The sequence below is a fragment of the Myxine glutinosa genome, chromosome 4, assembly GCF_964187855.1.
Source record: "Myxine glutinosa chromosome 4, kmMyxGlut1.1, whole genome shotgun sequence".
Classification (NCBI taxonomy): Eukaryota; Metazoa; Chordata; class Myxini; order Myxiniformes; family Myxinidae; genus Myxine; species Myxine glutinosa.
Genome location: NC_136264.1, coordinates 8,729,989 through 8,749,808, shown reverse-complemented (window position 1 = coordinate 8,749,808; position 19,820 = coordinate 8,729,989). Strand labels below are relative to the sequence as shown.

General features: G+C 48.4%; 1 protein-coding gene across 1 annotated transcript; it reads right to left on the bottom strand.

Annotated features, from left to right (window-relative positions):
* Positions 1 to 14,302: 14,302 nt before the first annotated feature.
* Positions 14,303 to 19,611, bottom strand: LOC137413968 (serine/threonine-protein kinase pim-1). Its single transcript, XM_068099422.2, has 6 exons — positions 18,772 to 19,611; positions 18,571 to 18,677; positions 18,427 to 18,477; positions 17,223 to 17,586; positions 16,680 to 16,856; positions 14,303 to 16,409 (listed from the first exon to the last, which is right to left on the bottom strand). Exons 1-6 carry the CDS (start codon positions 18,845 to 18,847, stop codon positions 16,186 to 16,188), a joined length of 999 nt encoding a protein of 332 aa, XP_067955523.1. The 5' UTR covers positions 18,848 to 19,611; the 3' UTR covers positions 14,303 to 16,185.
* Between the last annotated feature and the right edge of the window lie 209 nt (positions 19,612 to 19,820).

Sequence of the window (19,820 nt, the reverse complement as noted above, 5' to 3'; positions counted from 1 at the left end):
CACGTGTTACGTGCTCCTCCCCGACCCCTTGGTCACGGTGTACCTCCAAGCCCCGAGAGGAGTCACTGCAGAAAAATGTGTTATTCTGTGTGTCAAAGATCAAGGGAGAAGCCCCCCCAATTGTTACTCACAAACAAATATTGTATTAAGATCACACAAGAATAACAGTACAACAGTAATAGTATTCAAAAGTACAATCAATATGTCCTATGATGGTACCATCAGTTTTGTAATATAGAACTCGCTGTGCTCCAAGTGAGTGAAACCAGAACATTCCCCAATGTCTCTTATTCCCGGCTTCAAGCCAACGTTGCTTCGCTCCAGCGATCGCCAGAATGAGGTCCAATCGAGACCAGAATCCCGTGCAGATGGCAAGGACAGTCACACAGCCGAAGCTGTACAAAGGCGCCCTCAAGGTGACTGGGAAATCCAAAGGCGCCCCACAGGCGACTGAGAGATCACACCCTCGGGTATGGACGAATTAACCTTCAAAAAGCCACGTCACACACACGCCCCAGATCGACGTCTGAATGCGGTGGAGATGGTCGAAAAGAGACGAAACCGCGAGCGAAGCACAAGTCCTGCGCGAGTCAAAATGGCCGACGACCCGCTCCCGAGACGTAACGGCCTGGCGATAATTCTCTTCGGAATCCACCGCCAAAAACCTGACACGCAGGTTGATCGGGTCACAGCGATGACAACTCTGTCGCAGGAATTCCTTTCCCGGAAACCCGAAAGTTCACTAGTGACTCTTGCTCGCCAACGTTCGCTTCAGAATGCGGAGCGACTCGGCTTTCTTGTCCGACCCACTCGCTCCGCCCTTTTTTTTCCTCTTCTTCCTCTTCGTCGTCTGGTTCCCGATCCAGTTTCCTGTTTCTTTTAACATTAACTTTTAACTTTTGAAAATAGAAATATCTATTCCCTTTAAATGACAACAATAATAAAATACATGGAATCAGAAATATTCACAGTGGATGCAAACCACCACAACGGAAGTGACGAATCCGTAACACTCCCCCCCCCCCCCCCTCAAGAAAGAAAGTTTGAACATAGTGACAACTTTCTTTGGAGGCAAAACTCTCCCAACAAACAAAAGTAAACTCGCACCCAAATCATCAATTCCCGTGAGCAACGATAATCAATATTTCCCAAAAAAATAAAGCAACAAAACTTCAAACAACCGACAGAGATTTCCAAAGTTAGTTCACTCTGGACAAAGCATCACCAACGACATTGTCCCTGCCCTTTACATGCTCAATTTCCAAGTTGAACTCCTGCAAAGCCAAACTCCATCTCATCAACCTCTGATTTTTACTTTTCATTTTTTGAATGAAGGTTAAGGGGTTGTGATCAAAAATCCAAAGTCAAGCAAATCTATAGCACTTTTTTCGGGAGGCCGAGCTGAGAGCCAGGTTTCATGGTGGTTGGGTGGTGAGGCCTGGAAGTATTCACGACATGGACGCCTTTAGGAATGTGGAGTTCACGGTTAATCCGTGTAGGAATCTTGGCTCGGCTGCTCCGCAGCAATCAGTGCTTCAAACTCTTCCTAACTTTCATAATAATCACGGTTGGAGCACATGTCGCTGTAGTCACGTGCATAGCGGTCTCCTTCTCGGCCACTACCCTGATAATCATCCCTTTGGGAGCTGCCGTAACTCTGGGAGCCTCCATAGTAATCTCGACTGCGGCCACCACCAAAACTACTACTCCCACCCCGGGAGCCATAGCCACCCCTGAAACTACCTCCACGTTTTCTTCCTCTGTAGCCCCTTCGACGCCCATGGCCTGCCTTCTCTACTGTTATGGTCCGACCATCCAAATCCTTGCCATTCCAATCCTTTTCTGCATCTTTGGCATCCTTTGTTTTTTCAAACGTGACAAAGACAAACCCTCTTGACTTTTGCATCTCCCTGTCTTTTATCAGTCGCACTTCCAAGAGTGGTCCATAATTGCCGAAGACAGAGTCCAGAACATCTTCCTTTGTTTTGAAGTTCAGTCCACCTATAAAGAGCTTGCCAATATTGCCTCCATCCCTGACTTTTGTGTGCTGGCACTTAGTTTCAGGGTACTTGACAAGAAGTGTCTGTGCAAAACGTGACGTCAGTACCTTCCTCTTCTCTTCAGAGCACTTCCTACGCATAGCATGAGTCGCGGTACAGGATGGAAAGATACCCGGAATCTCCTGCTCTAACTGGGCAGTGTTATTTTCCATACTAGGCTTTTCAACAAACATCGGGTTACCAGAAACTTGACCACCGGCCAAATCATTCCCGATAACAAAAGATATTCCCTCTACAGGTAGAGTGGCTTGTAAACCTACGGTGACCGGTCCTGACACCAAATCAGACTTTAAATGGATGACATGAAGTGGAGCTTTAACGCAGCCACCAACCCCCTGTAAAAGAACACTGACACCAGTGGCCGTCTTCTCTGACAATGGCAAAATGCCTTCAAGCATCAAAGATTGATGTGCCCCGGTGTCCCTCAATACCCTAACAGGTCTCTGGTTAGTCAAGTCTCCACCCAGTGACACAAACCCCTCTGAAATAAAAGGTTTATAACCCTCTTGAACAAGGTCGGTCTGTGATGCCGCCGTAACTTTGGCATGGGAACCTTCACAAGGCACTGTCCTCCAAGGACGATTTCTCGCATTTGCCAATGCATTCGGAGTTGTGCTAGTCTGACTCCGCTCCTGATTTTTCCTTTCCAGGGCATAACATTGGGACATCAAGTGTCCAGGTTTCTTGCAAAAAGCGCAAGTAGGCCCGGAGGAAAAACTCGTGGTCTGCCTTGAGCCCCCCGGAAGATAAGTCTGTCTTGGAACTGTAGTCTTCTGATCCCTAAAAGTCGCGGTATCAGATTTGTCCTCAGTCTAATCTCTAGGCCACCCCCATGAATATTCGTCCTCCACACCGGATGTACCATAACTCCCCTGGCGAACTCGAGGCGGGGAGTTAAGTTTGTGGAACCCCATCCTGTGTGTCAAGGCATAGTCATCTGCCACGGTTGCTGCCTCATACAACTCTGGTACCTTCTTTTCCTCCAGATGTACTTTAATGTCCTCGTGGACACACTGTTTGAATTCCTCCGCCAAGATCAATTGTCACAACAGTTCGAAGTCTTTCCCAATCCCCTTCGAATCACACCACCGATCAAACATGGTTTCCTTCATTCTGGCAAACTCTACATGGGTCTCACTCTCCCTCTTCCTGGCATTCCGGAATTTTTGCCGGTAAGCTTCAGGGACCAATTCATAGGCTTTGAGAATGGCTTTCTTCACTTCCTCATAATCTGTACATTTGTCAATCGGTAAAGCCGAAAATATATCTTAAGCTTTACCCACCAGAACACTTTGCACTAACATAGTCCAGGACCCCACAGGCCATTTTAGCATTTGAGCCACTTTCTCAAAGTGTAAAAAAAACTTGGCTACCTCCTTTTCATTGAAGGGTGGAACCAGCCTCACATGTCTACCAACATCCCAGGTGTTCTGACTAGTTGTCGAACCAGCCGGCATGGATGCTACTTCTCCCCGTTCTCCCATTAATCCCATCTCCTTGAGTTTAACTTCCTTCTGATACACCATGTCACGTTCCTTTAACTCCCTTTCGGCTTTCCTTTCCTCTGCTCTTTCCTTTGCTCTTCTTTCTTCTTCAGCTCTCCTTTCCTCGGTTCTTCTCTCCTCGCGTGCTCGTTCCTGTTCTACTCTTCTTTCCTCGAGTTCTCTTGCAGCTCTCCTTTCCTCTGCTTTTAACCTTTCCTCTGCTTTTACCCTTTCCTGGCTCTGCAGTTGCATCTCCATTTTCCGGAGCTCCACATTTTCTTTTTCCTCGGGTAACCAATCCAAGGCTACCTCTGTCCATCTTCCTTGTCCCACCAGACATTCTACCACCAATGTCTGCATCTCTGCTTTCTTCATATTAACTCGGACCTCCAAGTTAAAATGTCTGGCCCATATCAAGAGTTCCGATTTTTTTAACACTTGGAACTGCGCCTCATTAGGGGACGCCGCAAACTGTTCTGTGTCAAACACCATGGTGACTATCAGTTAACACCTGTTAACCCTCACACAAAAAAATTTCCAATTTTTTTGAAACATTTGGGAGTTAGAAAAAAAATTCCAAATTTGGGAATTTGGGGAATGTTAGGGAATTCTATTCCGGACGAATGTTATCAGGGAATTTGATCCCGGACGAGTGTTATTAGGGAATTTAATCCCGGACGAAGACCCAATTTTGAGCCCCTGAGCCAATTGGACGAGCCCCCAATTTCTGCTACGTGCTCCTCCCCGACCCCCTGGTCACGGTGTACCTCCGAGCCCCGAGAGGAGTCACGGCAGAAAAATGTGTTATTCTGTGTGTCAAAGATCAAGGGAGAAGCCCCCCCAATTGTAACTCACAAACAAATATTGTATTAAGATCACACAAGAATAACAGTACAACAATAATAGTATTCAAAAGTCAATCAATATGTCCTATGATGGTACCATCAGTTTTGTAATATATAACTCACTGTGCTCCAAGTGAGTGAAACAAGAACATTCCCCAATGGTGGTGAAAGCTTCTTGAGAGCTTCTCGCGAGATCTTTGTCGGCGAGGTCACGTCTTTTCGAAGCTGTTCCATGCGCTCACGCTTTCGAAGCTAAGTAATTTTTCACAATTGTGTTTTTGTCGAGACTGTATCTATCTTTCGGTGTGTGTACATATAGCGTGTCTTTAGGAAAATTTTCGGTGTTAATTTTTCGTACATGTATACACAATCGTCGGTTAATGCGTGTCGAGTATTCTGAGGCCTAGTACTCGTAGGCTTAGGCTACCGTCTCCGACCTTGTGGTTTTGTTTTCTCTAGCGGTTCGTCGAATGCACTGCAATTATTTTCGTTCTCTGTTTCGTCCCAGTCGTTCACCCCATACTTCCTTGTTTAATATCTCTACTCAAAAAAAAAAACCCCCCAAAAAATATTTCCTTCTCAGTTCTTATTCTTTTATTTGTTGTTCTTATTTGTTCGTTCGTTCTTTGATCACGTTGTTCGCGATCACGCGATCACGTGGTTAGAAATGTTTAATCTCTCCCCTGAACAACTGTTTAGTGTCAAATATTATAACACCTTTTTCTTCTTCTCCTACAAAAGGATGCTTTCGTCTTGCTCACCAAATCCATTCATTCCAAAAAATAATAATAATACCATCTCTTACAGTTCCTCTTTTCTACATTCCCTAAACTCTCCAGAACTCAACCCCTCCTTCAGCGTCCTCAAACGTATTTTTGACTCGAAGGTCTCAAACTCATTTTGCAAAAAATGTTCGTTTCCCATGAATCGTACACTTTTCAAAATCCAATCTCACCCCTCCCCTCCAAATCTTCCCCATCCCCCCTTCCCTCCAAAACTTCCCCATCCCCCCTCCCCTCCAAAACTTCCCCATCACCCCTCCCCTCCAAATCTACCCCCTTACCCCTCCCCTCCAAATCTTCCCCATCACCCATCTCTTTCAAATATTCCCCCTTGCCCCTCCCCTCCAAATCTTCCCCATCACCCATCCCTTTCAAATCTTCCCCCTTGCCCCTCCCCTCCAAATCTTCCCCATCACCCCTTCCCTCCAAAACTTCCCAATCACCCCTCCCTTCCAACACTTCCCCATCACCCCTCCCCTCCAAATCTACCCCCTTGCCCCTCCCCTCCAAATCTTCCCCATCACCCATCCCTTTCAAATCTCCCCCCTTGCCCCTTCCCTCCCCTCCCTCCTAAACTCCCCCCACACCTCTCCCCTCCGAGACTCTCCCTCGCTCCTACCCTCCTAGACTCCCCTCTCACCCCTCCTCCTCAAAGCATCCTCCCTGCTTCTTCCCCCTTCCAACTTTCACCTTCATCTCCCCCAACCTTCTGCCTCACTCTTCCCCTCCTCAAATAACACCTCACTGTGCCTCACCCAATCTCCATCAACCGTTTTGTCCGCCCCATTCTTCCCTTTCTCCAAGCTATTCTGAAATCTCTGACACACCTTCAACAGCTCTCCCTACCTCTTCCTCCTCTTCCACATCTTACCCTATCCCTCCCTCCCCCCCCCCCCCCCCCCCACTGTTCTGTATCCGATGCTCCCCCTTCCTCTTCATTAACGGTATGGACCTCAAACATACGGGGCCTTCGCTCAAACTTGACTGATCTCTCCATACAGGTTGTTTCTGACAAGCCATATGTGATCTGCTTAACAGAAACTTTCCTCCTTCATGATGTCTCTGAAGCCTTGGTATCTCTCCCAGGTTACTCCCTCCTCCGGTATGATAGACCTGAGCCTCGTCCTGGAGGTGGGGTTGCTATCTTTATAAAAAAAACTCTTCCTCACTCGCCCTCCACTGCCCTCTCTCCACTTCACCCCCAGGAATACCTTTGGCTACGGCTTCCCCTTCGCTCCCACCTTTTGTTCATATGTGTGTTGTACCATCCACCAAACAGTGATGACTCCATCTACATCTCGCTGTCTGATAATATGGACCAACTTCTATCTACCCATCCCAACTCTCTCCTCCTCATATGTGGTGATTTCAATTGTCACCATGCCAGTTGGCTGGGTGTGGGTACCTCTCTCACCAGCCATGGCTCTTCAGCAAAGGACTTCTGCGACTCACTGGGACTGACACAATCTGTCAATTTCCCGACCCGGATCTCAGTCAACGGAGCATCTTCTCTTCTGGACTTGGTTATGACTAACTTCCCTGAAAATGTCTGCTGCTCTTCTTCTGCTCCAATCGGCTCATCTGATCATGTGCTTGTTAAATTGGACATCTCTCTGACCATTCTCAAAGAGCCTCCTCAGCGTCGACGAGTCTGGCATTTCACTCAGGCCAACTGGCACGGTCTTCAAGCAGGCATCAATCATCTGGACTGGTCTCCCATCTCTACCGCCTCTGACATCAACTCATCCTGGGAATTCTTTCAAAGTAAATTGCTCTCTCTCATGCACAGATTTATCCCAGCTCGTCTTCAGTTGTCATACCCTTCCTCCCGTCCATGGTACACGGATTCTTGTGGTGAGGCTGTTGCCCAGAAACAACTTGCTTTCATCTCCTGGAAAGCAAATCCAACGGAAGGAAATCTCATTTCCTTTCACAAAGCCCGAAACAAGTGTGTGTCTACACTCAGGAGAGCCAGGAAACAATATCTCACCGTTCTCAAGACCGAACTCTCTTATCTGTCTCCCTCTTCCAAATCCTGGTGGCATCTGGTCAAATGTGTTTCTGGTGTTTGTTCCTCCTCCATCCCCTCCCTCACCTCAAACGGCTTAACGGCTGACTCCGCACGTGAAAAAGCTGAATGACTCAACTCTGTGTTTGCCTCTAAATCTTGTGTCCCAAACCCATCCCTCTCTGTACCCACCGTACCCATTCGTACCCAGCTGCTCCTGGACTCTGTGTCCTTTCCTCCTGACAAGGTGGAAAAGTTTCTGTCAACCCTCGACTCTGATTCTGCAACTGGTCCTGACGGCATCAGCCCACGGGTCCTAAAATCATGTTCTTCCGCTCTTTCACTCCCTCTTTCTGTTCTCTTCACCCTCTCTTTTGCTCAAGGTCATCTGCCATCTGCTTGGCAATCAGCCAACATCACCGCTTTGCACAAAAAGGTGCAAAAACAGATCCTAGCAACTACAGACCAATCAGCCTTCTCCCAATTATCAGCAACGTCATGGAATCCATCATTGCTTCAGATATGAAATCTTTCCTCTTCTCCAATGGCTTGATCTCTGACCATCAATTTTGTTTCAGACCTGGTCACTCTACTCTGGACATGCTGCTTCTGCTTTCTCAACAATGGATGGAGGTCCTCAACGCCAAACAGGAAAATTAGAGCTGTCTCCCTTGACATTTCACGTGCCTTCGATACGGTCTGGCACCCCGCTCTGCTCACCAAACCCTCCTCCTTTGGCATCCATGGAAATCTCCACGCATGGCTGGCGGACTTCCTCTCTGGTCGTAGTCAACGTGTGGCCCTGAATGGGTTTCTCTCATCTCCTCTTCCTGTTCAGGCTGGAGTTCCCCAAGGTAGTGTTCTGGGCCCTGTGCTTTTTCTGGTCTTCATCAATGATCTCTCTGACTCTCTTGAAAATCCTCTCTATCTCTTTGCTGACGACTCTACTCTCTGTCGCTCCATTCCTCATCCCTCAGATCGGCAGTCTGCAGCCTCCTCACTCTCTGCAGACCTGGACAAAATCACAGACTGGGCAAACAAATGGAACATGTCTTTCAATCCTGACAAATCTCACACTCTTACGATGTCTCTCCGAAAAGACCGACTGGACAACCCTCCCATCCACTTTCTGAATAATCCTCTCCAAGAAGGTCTATCACTCAATCTTTTGGGTCTCACTATCTGCCATGATCTTTTCTGGGAAAACCACATTTCAAATCTGGCCTCCAAAGCCAGTCGCCGACTGGGCATCCTCCGTCGTGCGAAGTCCTTCCTTGGTACACCTGAGCTCCTCACCCTTTACAAGGCTTTCATCCACAGCTCTATGGAATACTGCTCTCCCCTCTGGTCTGGTGCTCCTGCCTCACACCTAGCTCGTCTTCACGCTGTTGAAACCAAAGCGTTCAGAATCATTGGAATCTCCCGCAATGAAGCTAACTCCAAGGGCCTTTCACTCACTCACCGCAGGCAGGTTGGTGGTCTTTCCGTCTTCTACCGACTCCTCTCTGGCCTTGCCCCCCCCCCCCCAGCTCTCTCTGGGCTCTGTTCCCCAAATATTCCTACAGGTCGCACAAGATCTGCCTGCAACCCTCTTATGGTTAAACTGCCAAAATCAACTCTCTGCTCACCTTCACTCCTTCATTCCTCTTTTCTCCTGCCTCTGGAACAAACTCCCTCACTCTCTTCAATCCCACTCCACCCTCCAGGTCTTTAAAACAGCTGTTCACCACCATCTCTTATCCTCCCCCATCCAAAACCTTGATCTTTTCTACCCCCGCTAATTTCGGTCCCCTTGTGTTTTATACCTCTCCCCCCCCCCTTCCCACGCCTCCTCCCCCCAAACCCTCTCCCTCCCACACTTCTCCCTGCTCTCAAATGTTGTGGTTGTGTGCTTCCCCTTCTCTCCCCATCTTGTCTTCCGCTCCCTCTTTTTATATATTTTGTTTGTCTGGTTGATTTGTTTGTGAAATAAATGTTAGCTCTTTCACGAGCCTCGATTCAGTATACAAAAAAAAAAAAGAAGAAGTTATTCCTGGCTTCAAGCCAACGTTGCTTTGCTCCAGCGATCGCCAGAACGAGGTCCAATCGAGACCAGAATCCCGTGTGGATGGCAAGGACAGTCACACAGCCGAAGCTGTACAAAGGTGCCCTCAAGGCGACTGGGAAATCCAAAGGCGCCCTACAGGCGACTGAGAGATCACACCCTAGGGTATGGACGAATTAACCTTCAAAAAGCCACGTCACACACACGCCCCAGATCGACGTCTGAATGCGGTGGAGATGGTCGAAAAGAGTCGAAACCGCGAGCGAAGCACAAGTCCTGCGCGAGTCAAAATGGCCGACGACCAGCTCCCGAGATGTAACGCCCCAGCAATAATTCTCTTCGGAATCCACCGCCAAAAACCTGACACGCAGGTTGATCGGTCACAGCAATGACAACTCTGTCGCAGGAATTCCTTTCCCGGAAACCCGAAAGTTCGCTAGTGACTCTTGCTCGCCAACGTTCGCTTCAGAACTCGGAGCGACTCGGCTTTCTTGTCCGACCCACTCGCTCCGCCCTTTTTTTTCCTCTTCTTCCTCTTCGTCGTCCGGTTCCCTATCCGGTTTCCTGTTTCTTTTAACATTAACTTTTAACTTTTGAAAATAGAAATATCTATTCCCTTTAAATGACAACAATAATAATACATGGAATCAGAAATATTCACAGTGGATGCAAACCACCACAACCAAAGTGACGAACCCGTAACACACGGTACGTACACGGTACACCGTACAGACTGGTACACGGTACGGTAACTTAGTACAAAACCATAAACAACAGATCAAACTCGTAAATGCACATTACATTGCAACAAATCAAATCCAACTCACTGTTAGCAAACATCCAATATTGGTAAGGACAATATTTACAGTTCACTACAAGTCGTCTGTCTGGTCGACGACTGATACGACCACTTCGTGTCCGAGTTACGCACCGGGTAACTGAGCGAGATGTAGACACTGGCTGGGTGACTGCTCTGCCAGGATCATCCAGATCTACAGCAGGTGCAGTATCACAAGCTGGAGGCTTCAAGTCTGATGAACAGCTTGAGCCATCATGGACCTCACTGGTAGCGTTATCAGTATCAATGAAAGACCGATCCAGGGCAGCACCCTCATTGGCTACACTAGTGCTCTTACGTAAACGTCGACGGTAATACGGCGATAAGCATCACCCGTTTCTCTGGACTGAACAATGTACTAACGTGGCTCAGAATGCTGCTTCACAATCGCACCTGGTATCCACCGTTGGGAACCCGTAAGTGGCTCCATTCTAACTTCACCATTCGGATGTAATGGTGGAAGATCTTTGTCACCTCATGGTAGAACTTCTGTTTCACCTTTTCTATGTCGAAGTGTCTTTTCACAACATCACGGTCGTAAGCCATAGGCACCAGAAGACCTCGGGAAATGGGAAGGGTATTCCTCGGATGTCTTCCATTCAGTAGTTGAGCCGGCGATAGGTGAATGCCTTCCAATGGTGTTGTCCGATAATCCAGCAAGGCCAGGTGCTTGTCCGTAGATTTTTGCCAGAGTCTTTTAACAGTTTGTACAGCCCTCTCGACCTCTCCATTTGAACGTGGATATCTGGGACTAGAAGTTCTAAGAATGATTCCGTGATCTTTGCAGAATTTTCTCACAAGTTGCGAGTTGTACATAGTCCCATTATCACTCCGTAGAGTCTCCGGTAGACCATGTCGACTGAACTGTGCTTTCAGTCGCTCAAGAGTTGTACTACAGCGTAAATCCTTCAATTCATCCACCTCAATGAATCTGGAGTAATAGTCAACCGTTATCAGGTATGTCTTAGCATCAAACTGGAACAGATCTGTCCCAATTTCTCTCCAAGGTAGATCTGGTGTAGGAGTCGATTTCAGGGGCTCAGCAGGCAGGCGATTTTGATAGTCCGCACACTTGGAACAGTTCTGAACATTTTTGCTCTATGTCTGCATTCATAGAGGGCCAGTATAGAACCTCCCTAGCTCGTTGCTTACACTTGACTATTCCGAGATGTGATTCGTGAATCAGGCTCAGAATGCGGGGTCTCAGAGTAGGTGGGACGACAATTCGCATGCCTTTGTATAGGATGCCATCCGTACCTGAAAGTTCACTCCGGGAATCCCAGTATGGTCGAAGACAGGGTGATACACCTTGCCTGGTGTCTGGCAATCCGTCAATAATCATGCACTGTAGCTGAGTGAGACTGAGTGAGTAGCTTTTTGAAGATCCGCATACCTCTCGTCAGAGATAGATAGAAAGTCCAAAATTGAAATATGCTCCAAGTTGTCAAGTTCCAAACGAGTATCTGGCAGATAGGCTCCAGAAAGGGTGTCTGGAAGCTGCTTATCCTCACCTCTTCTGCACCGAATATTGAGATCATACCATTGCAATCGTAGTAGCATGCTCTGTAGTCTTATCAGAGCGGACAGCAATGGCTTCCTGGCGATAATTTCCAGAGGCTTATGGTCATTGTAGACGGTGACCGTTTTCCCAAATATATAACAGTGAAACTTCTTGCAGACATGGACTTGGATAGCATCTCCTTCTCTATTTGTGCATACCGTGTCTCCGTCTCTGTGAGAGTCCTGGAACTGTATGCAATGGGTTGGTTGTCCTGGATGAGAACTGCACAAAGTCCATTTCGGCCAACATCACAGTGGATCTCGACTGGTTTGTTGACGTCGCAGTATGCAAGAACAGGCGGATGACAGCAAAGTTCCTTCAGTCTCTCAAATGCTCTCGCTTGAGCTGGTTGCCATTGATATTCAACGTCCGATTTCAACAGCTCTCGGAGTGGAGCTAACTCGTCACTCAAACGAGGCATGAACTTTGACAGATACTTGATAAATGTAGATATACGTGATAAACAAATGATAATTTTTGACAGAGGGAGAACCATCCCATGCACACTGTTGAGGAGGTCGTTGCAAGTATACCTAATGCCAAGGTGTTCTCAGTGCTTGATGCAAAGTCAGGATTCCTACAAATCAAACTGGACGAGGAATCATCTTATCTGACATGTTTCAATACACTGTTTGGTAGGTATAGGTGGCTTCGTCTTCCCTTTGGATTGAAATGTGCACCTGAAATTTTTCAGAGGATGATGGACCAGATGATTGAAGGCTTTGATGGAGCATTTGCAATCATGGATGACATTCTTGTAGCTGGTCCAGACATGGAGTTCCATGATCGAATCCTGAAAAAGGTCATCGAGAGAGCAACAAATTACAATCTGAAATTGAACTGTGCTTTCAGTCACTTAAGATAATAGTCTCGAGTCTCAAGACTCTCTGTCTCAGAAATAATCTGTAAATAACTCCGTCCGTCCGTGCCATCTGGTATCTAAGATACATAAACTATGGCATCCGTTAACTTTGAGTATCCCACTTCTGACACCATGTAACATAAGCAGGACTCCAATGTAAGGCCATCGGGTCTGCGCCGGAAGTTCGTTTATTTATCTGGGTCCGTCGGAACAACAACAACAACCATGTAGTTGCTTCTCAATTGCAGGCACTTCAAACATACATTACATGGTTAAAGAAAGGGGGATATGTGGTGTTGTGCATAGAAGGTACGCTAGAGGGGGCGGGGCCAATAGGAGGAGGAGTAGCCGGGTAGAGGACGGAGCATGGAGAGGATTGGGACGTGCGTCCGATGTTGGATTGAATAAAACAGTTGGAACTTACTGAATTCTTCATTCTTGGAGTACTTTACGACACAACAGTCCCACAGTTGACAGTGAATGTCAGAGCAGAAACTCCTACAGGTGGGACCGGATGTGTGGCCCAGGTGGGGGATGGGGGTTATATTCTAAAAGCTACCTTTCGAAAATGTAGGTCATTGTGTGCCAGAGTCGTCGCCAGATTAGAAGCTTAACTTTGCCTTTAATCTGTTGGCAAAGGAGTTGGGAGGGGCACTGCATCCTCGGCTTTGCCGCACCCCGAGGAATGAAGCAGCGAGCGTGCAGAATTTTCACACGTGAGCAGCAGCAGCGTGACCGTGTCCATTTATTAAATCCGCACGAATGGAGAATGACGCGCGAGGGGAGGGGGAGAGGGGAGGAGCCTCGAGGAGAGTTCATAATGTTCTCCGAACAAGACACCAATGATTGTTCAACTCAGGCCAACATTCCTGTTTCATTCCACAAGTAAATACACGATTCGTACAGGAATATAAAAATGTAAAATTATATATACATATGTCATACGTCTGTTAAAATGTCTTAAATCTTAAATCTAAACCTTTTTTGTGGCATCTTGAACATTGTACAGTCATAGAACATGTTGAATGACCACGTGGCACACACGTGACATTATTGAATATCGCATAAGGTTGACCTCCATAGCTGCCTATCCGGTGCCCTTGATCCAAGGCTGTCATGGGTAAAATGGCATAGTCGCAAAGGTAAAGGTAAAGTTCAGAAAATGGTTTTGTACTTGGCCGAGGTTTATCCCCTTGATTTAATCAGGACGCGGATTATTTGCATGAGGGATGTTTGTAAACGTCACGTAAATAAACCACACGTGACGTACGTTGAGAGAAAGGTATTTTTAACCAGTTTGCCCGCGAGCTGGTTAAAAGCGGTTAAGCAGTCACGTTAATAACCCAATGATTATTTTCGAGTATTGCTGTCAAACGTTTCACGTTTTTATTGTTAATTTCTTCCTCGTGAGATACCTCCCCCTTTCACCTGTTAATGGTACATTCCTGCAAGCGCGGCAGCTTATACGTACGCATGGACCGTACCATTGTCACGAAAGAGCGGGGGGGGGGGGGGGCAGATGGAGGGAAAAGGAAACGAGGGAAAGGGAAACACCACGCTTTGATCTCACGCCATGCCCAGGCCTGGAGCCAAATGGCAGCCTTTGATGGGCTTGTCGGGCCATTTCTGATCCCAAGGCCGCTGCCCTAATATTTCCCAGGCCTCGCCCTGCCGATCGACTTCAGCCCAAGGCACCTCCCAGGCCTAAAGCGAAGCAACGTCACGACGAGAGCTCATCCCGAGGTTAAAAATGCAATTCTAACACCGACCATCCCTGGACAACACTGTCGTGAATAAATAAATAAACAGTCGTCCAAATATAAAAAGTGAACATTTATTTATTCAATTTCAGTATAAAAAAAATATATATATTCACAATTTACAAACCTCAACACACGAGCACATGTGCATAAACGGGGGAATTAAAATTAAGACATTTCAGCCGAAACTGCTTTTTTGTGAATGAAAACAGTCAGCAAAACAAAAACAAGGGAATTCCATCACCATTTCAAAAAACATCCGCAATAAATACGCAACACGATGCTCGTTAAAAAGTTTCCTCATCGCTGTGCAATCGAATGCATTGCAATGAAACTGGACGGCACAAACTTTGTGCGGTCATTAAAAACAACAACATTGGACGTATTTACAGACTGAGGAATTGCAAAATGTTTGCTGCAAAAAAAAACAAAAAACAAAAAAAAACAAACGAAAAAGTCAAAAACTGCCATTTGTGCAGAAATAAATAGTTAGCATTGGAGCTCCAAGACGGAACCGGTAGCAATGACAGCTGAGATTTGCTCTTTGGAAGGAATATTTGAGGATGACAAAAGGATCGACAGGAAGAGGAATGGAAATTCTTCCTGAGCCAAGAGCAGGACCGCAACGGTGGCAAGAAAACGTGACCCGGCGAATCGAGACTCACGCCGATTACGGCATCCGGCCATTGACCCCGGAGGTCCCCGGCTGGAATTCCACGACCGGCGTGGCCGATCGCCTGGAGATTAGACCGGAACGACGTTTGTCCCGGCCTTTGGCGGACACGTGGACTCGTGTGCGACGTGGTAGGCTGTCAAATGTGAAAGAAAACTTTCTCTGCCGGTTGGAGTCCAACGAGCACGTTCAAAGCAGTAAAATTCATTCGAAGGCAACAGAAGATAGCACATCGACCAGTAAACCACCTTTAGAGGCCATTTTTCCCCACAAAGCGGGGGTTGGCCTTTTTCGGGAACCGTGGTCGTTGTTGTTTTTCGGTCCCCTTTTTGAAGCAATGTTTTGCGGCCGGATGCCCTTCCTGACGCCAACCCTTTTTGCCGCCTTTAACGACAAACAGGGAATTACCAGTGAACTGGTACTCAATTAGCCGACCTCGGAAGGACGACGGGCTGAGTCAACCCCCCTGGCGTTAATTCGGCGATCGACCGGGATTCGAACCCAGGATCCTAGGATCCCAAGCCGGCACCCTAGCCGCTAGCCCAACACCGACACCGGCACATCGACCAGTGAAGGATCGAAAATAAATATCGGGAATTACCTCCAAATAAAGTCAGCCAAACGAACAAAATGAGAACTTGAATTGTGTCCGCTGTACAAAAATACTCCAATGTGGCCCGACAGGCGGACATAAAAGGGACAAGACGATGCTGCTGGAAAGAGGAAATGTATGAAAGCCTGAACACTTTCGGCCTAACGTCAGGACTTGCACTCTGGAAAAGTTATCCAAAGAAAAATTGCATTCGCTGTGCGTAAATAGTTCTTAAAAAGGAGAGTGGGAAGGGGTCGAGGCACGTGACGACGCTGGCACTGGTGTCAAGGCCACGACTTGTAGGCAACTTGTGGCTTCAAATAAGAGGTCCATCCAAGGGAACAACACCTTTGACGAGCTATTAAGGACAGGGATAAAGTAGTCATCTCCGTCCACTTGATGAATTCCTCAGATAAATAACAAGTCAAACATCCCAAAAGTCTTCATATTGGTGATCCCTCAGGATGCAATCGCTGGCAAATAAATTAAAAAATAAATAAAACAGTCCGCTTGAGGAAGGACGTGGACGTGAATGAATGTGGGCACAAGCAGGTCTTTCAAACCTCAAAAATGAAAAACAAGGACGTTTTTTCCACATCTTGAGAAACACCAACAAATGCCTCTTCGTCAACCCTCTTTACCATCATCTCCAACCTCTTGCCTCCTCTGACATGTGTTACAAGCTCTCTTTGCTTGACGTCGTGCTGGCAGTGTCGTCAAACTCCGATTCTTCTTCTTCTTCTTCTTCGTCGTCAAGTGACTGGCGCCGAGTATCGCATCCCGGCACGCCGGACCCCACCGAGCCGGACTGCGTTAACCACGGATGCAATAGCAGCTGTTCAAGCGAGGGTCGCTCAGATGGGCGGAGGGTAAGGCACCACTTAATCAGGTGCTGACACTCTGGGCGGGCAGGAAAAAAAAAAAAAAAAACAAGACAAAATATTATATTATTTATATATACATATATATGTATGGAAAACGTCCAAAATTTTACAAATACAGTCATACATTTACTTTACAATAAGGAAACAAAAGAGAAACCTGGAAAATGTGAAATATTAATGAATCGCTCATTATTATCCAGACCCCCAACACACCCACCCCTTTACCCCTACCTAATCTCACCCCATTACCTACTTTTTTGAGACAAATCGAGCCAAAAGGTCTTACCAGGGGAGAGGCGCTTGCGAAAAACAGGCTGAGCACGCATGATCTCATCGTCCCGTTCAAACGGAATGTCCCCACAGACCATGTCGTAGAGCAGGATGCCCAGTGACCACACGGCAGCAGAGCGACCATGGTAACGGTGAAATCGAATCCATTCGGGTGGGCTGTACACCCGTGTACCTGTGCGTGGCAAAAAGCACGAGCATATCGATGAAAAGGCCACAAAGTCCTATTTGCAAATAAATAAAAAATTAACACACATTGTACAAAGTGTTCCACAAGGAGTCGCACATTTTGCGAGGAACACCGAATTGCACAAAACGACATCTTTTATGACAAAACTTGCTGTTCAGGTGGAAACGAGCCTCTTGTTAATGACACTTGTTGGGTATAACTAAAAATTAGGAATGATAATGTAAAGTTTCAACTACGTGGTCACAAATTGGGGAGTGGCACACACACGGTTTGTTTGGTCACTCAAAGTTTGTCCAACACAGGTAGACTACTTGACAACATCTTTTTCAGTGTACACCGCCCACAGCTCACCATCGAAGTCCGTGTACACCGTGTCCTTCAGTAGAGCGCCAGAACCAAAGTCGATTAGTTTGAGGTCTCCGGTGCGCAGGTCCACTAGAATGTTCTCGTCCTTGATGTCGCGGTGCAGCACTCCGCTTAGGTGGCAACTCCGAGCCGCTTCCACCACTTGGCGGAAAAAAGACCTCGCTTGCTCCTCGCTCAAGGCACCACGCTCCGTTATGTAATCGAAAAGATCCTGTGAGTGCTCAGGACACTCGAGGACAAGCGCGAAGGAGTCTTGTCGTTCAAACCAGTCGAGTAGGCGAATGAGGCCCCGACATGGGGCCAAGCGCTGCATGAGGACCATCTCTAGGGGTACGAGTGCTCCATTAGGCTGGGAAGACAAGAAAACCATTGGAGTTAGATATGCAGTTATTATGTGGTGCGGTGAGCAACAAGTGTACGCGATTGCGGGCAAGGTTGCGCAGAGAGTGTGCCACGGCCGGAGGGCCAAGACCATGCCACCAGAGGGCCAAGACCATGCCACCAGAGGGCCAAGACCATGCCACCAGAGGGCCAAGACCATGCCACCAGAGGGCCAAGACCATGCCACCAGAGAGAGGTATGAGGGGCAAGCCACATCAGGCCGGCGAATCACTGGGTGGCAGGCAGAGGGCGCATGACCGGCGGCGGCACATGACCGGCGTGTGGCACATGACCGGCAGGTGGCACATGACTGGCGGGTGATGCGTGACCGGCGTGGCACATGACCGGTGGACAGCACATGACATGACCGGCGGATGACTGGTGCAGCGGTGCATGACTGGCGCGGTGCATGACTGGCACGGCGCATGACCGGCAGGTGACGCATGACCGGCAGGCGACGCATGACCGGCGTGGCACATGACCGGCAGGCGACGCATGACCGGCGTGGCACATGACCGGCAGGTGACATGACCGATGGATGACCGACAGCACATGACCGGCAGATGGCACATGACCGGCGGGTGACGCATGACCGGCGGGCGGCGCATGACCGGCGGGTGACACATGACCCGATGGATGACCGGCAGGTGGCACATGACCCGATGGATGACGCATGACCGGCGGGCGACGCATGACCGGCGGGCGGCGCATGACCGGCGGGCGACGCATGACCGGTGCAGCACATGACCGGTGCAGCACATGACCGGCTATCCCGGTGGAGAGCTCGAAGTGAGCAGGGAGTACTCACCAGCTGGCCCCATTCCGTTATGCGCTGTTTTGCCACGTGTTTGATAGCGACCTGAACGCGGACAGACAAAAGACCAAATCAAAATCAAACAGGATCCTTAAAGTCAAAGATAAATACAACAACAAAAACAAAGTGCAGACTTACGGGCAGACTGTCCGAGTTTCGTACACCCGCGTACACCGTGCCGAAACCTCCACTTCCCAGCACAGCACCGAGCGTGTACGCCTTCTCCAGACCCTCTCTGTCCTTCCCTGTGTACAGACAGGCACGCGGCCGTTTACAGACAACCGAGGCAGAGTAAAAGCGTCTCGACCGCATCGGACACATCGACAGACGGGATCGTACCGAGTTGGGAAGCCTTGGGCGCGACGTCCAGAGCGCTGGGATGCGCCGCGGACATGACCTTCTTGGAGAGCAGCATCGTCGACGTTTAAACGCGGGAACAGCAGCGTCCGTCGAGGGCGGGACGTGTCCGAACGTCGGGGCTGCGTCGACCTCACACTGCGGACCGAATGAGCTCGATGGAGATGAACGAAGTGAACGTTCACCTCGTTCAAATAACGTTTGCTCTCGTTTAAGTGCGCGTCCTCTTCGCGGCCAGACGCGTACAAATGTGTGTGTGTATACGTACTAATGTACACGAAACCTCCGCTCAGCTTCCTCATGGGTTGTGGCGCGAGAAGACGTTGCGCGGGGAAAAAACTAAAAATAAATAAATAAACCGCCCCTGACTCCGCCCTCCTCTTGTCCCGCAACGCCTCGAAGCCCCGCCCCTCCCGCTGAATTTCGCTTCAAATGTCCCTTTGATGAAGTGGCTGATCTTCGTTTTCTCCCTAAAGTGCCTCCTCCCTCCTCTTCACGCAATCCTATTATATTCTTCCTCTTCCCCCGCCATACTCATTGGGTAACGTGTCCGTTGCCGTCTGCGCATCGCAAATCATACCGATTGGTCCCGCAGCCCACTCGACGCGACCGTTTAATCCGAGGCCCTAATCAACTTGAGCACCACGTGCTCCTCGGGTCGTCACTGGTTTGTTGCTTTCGTCGTTCCGTGACAAACAAACAACGTTCTCCCCGCTGGAACGTTTCATCCCCTTCGCTCGGAATTCTTCCCCCCAGATCGCATCCACGTTCCGCCGGACAACTCCACCATTTCCATGATGCCACGAATCGTCCCAAATGTCCTCCACATCTCAGGTTATTGAATATTTACGTTACTTTCGGAGCACGTCTCCCAGCGCCCTTTGAATGAGCCAATCAGCAACAGGGGGCGGTGCTCCCACGCGGCGTCATCGCGCGATTTTCCCGCCAAAGCCGGATTCCCGCCAAAGCATCTCTGGCGCCACAAATCGAGTCGACGCAGCAAAGCAAGAGGGAGTTATAATAAAACAAGA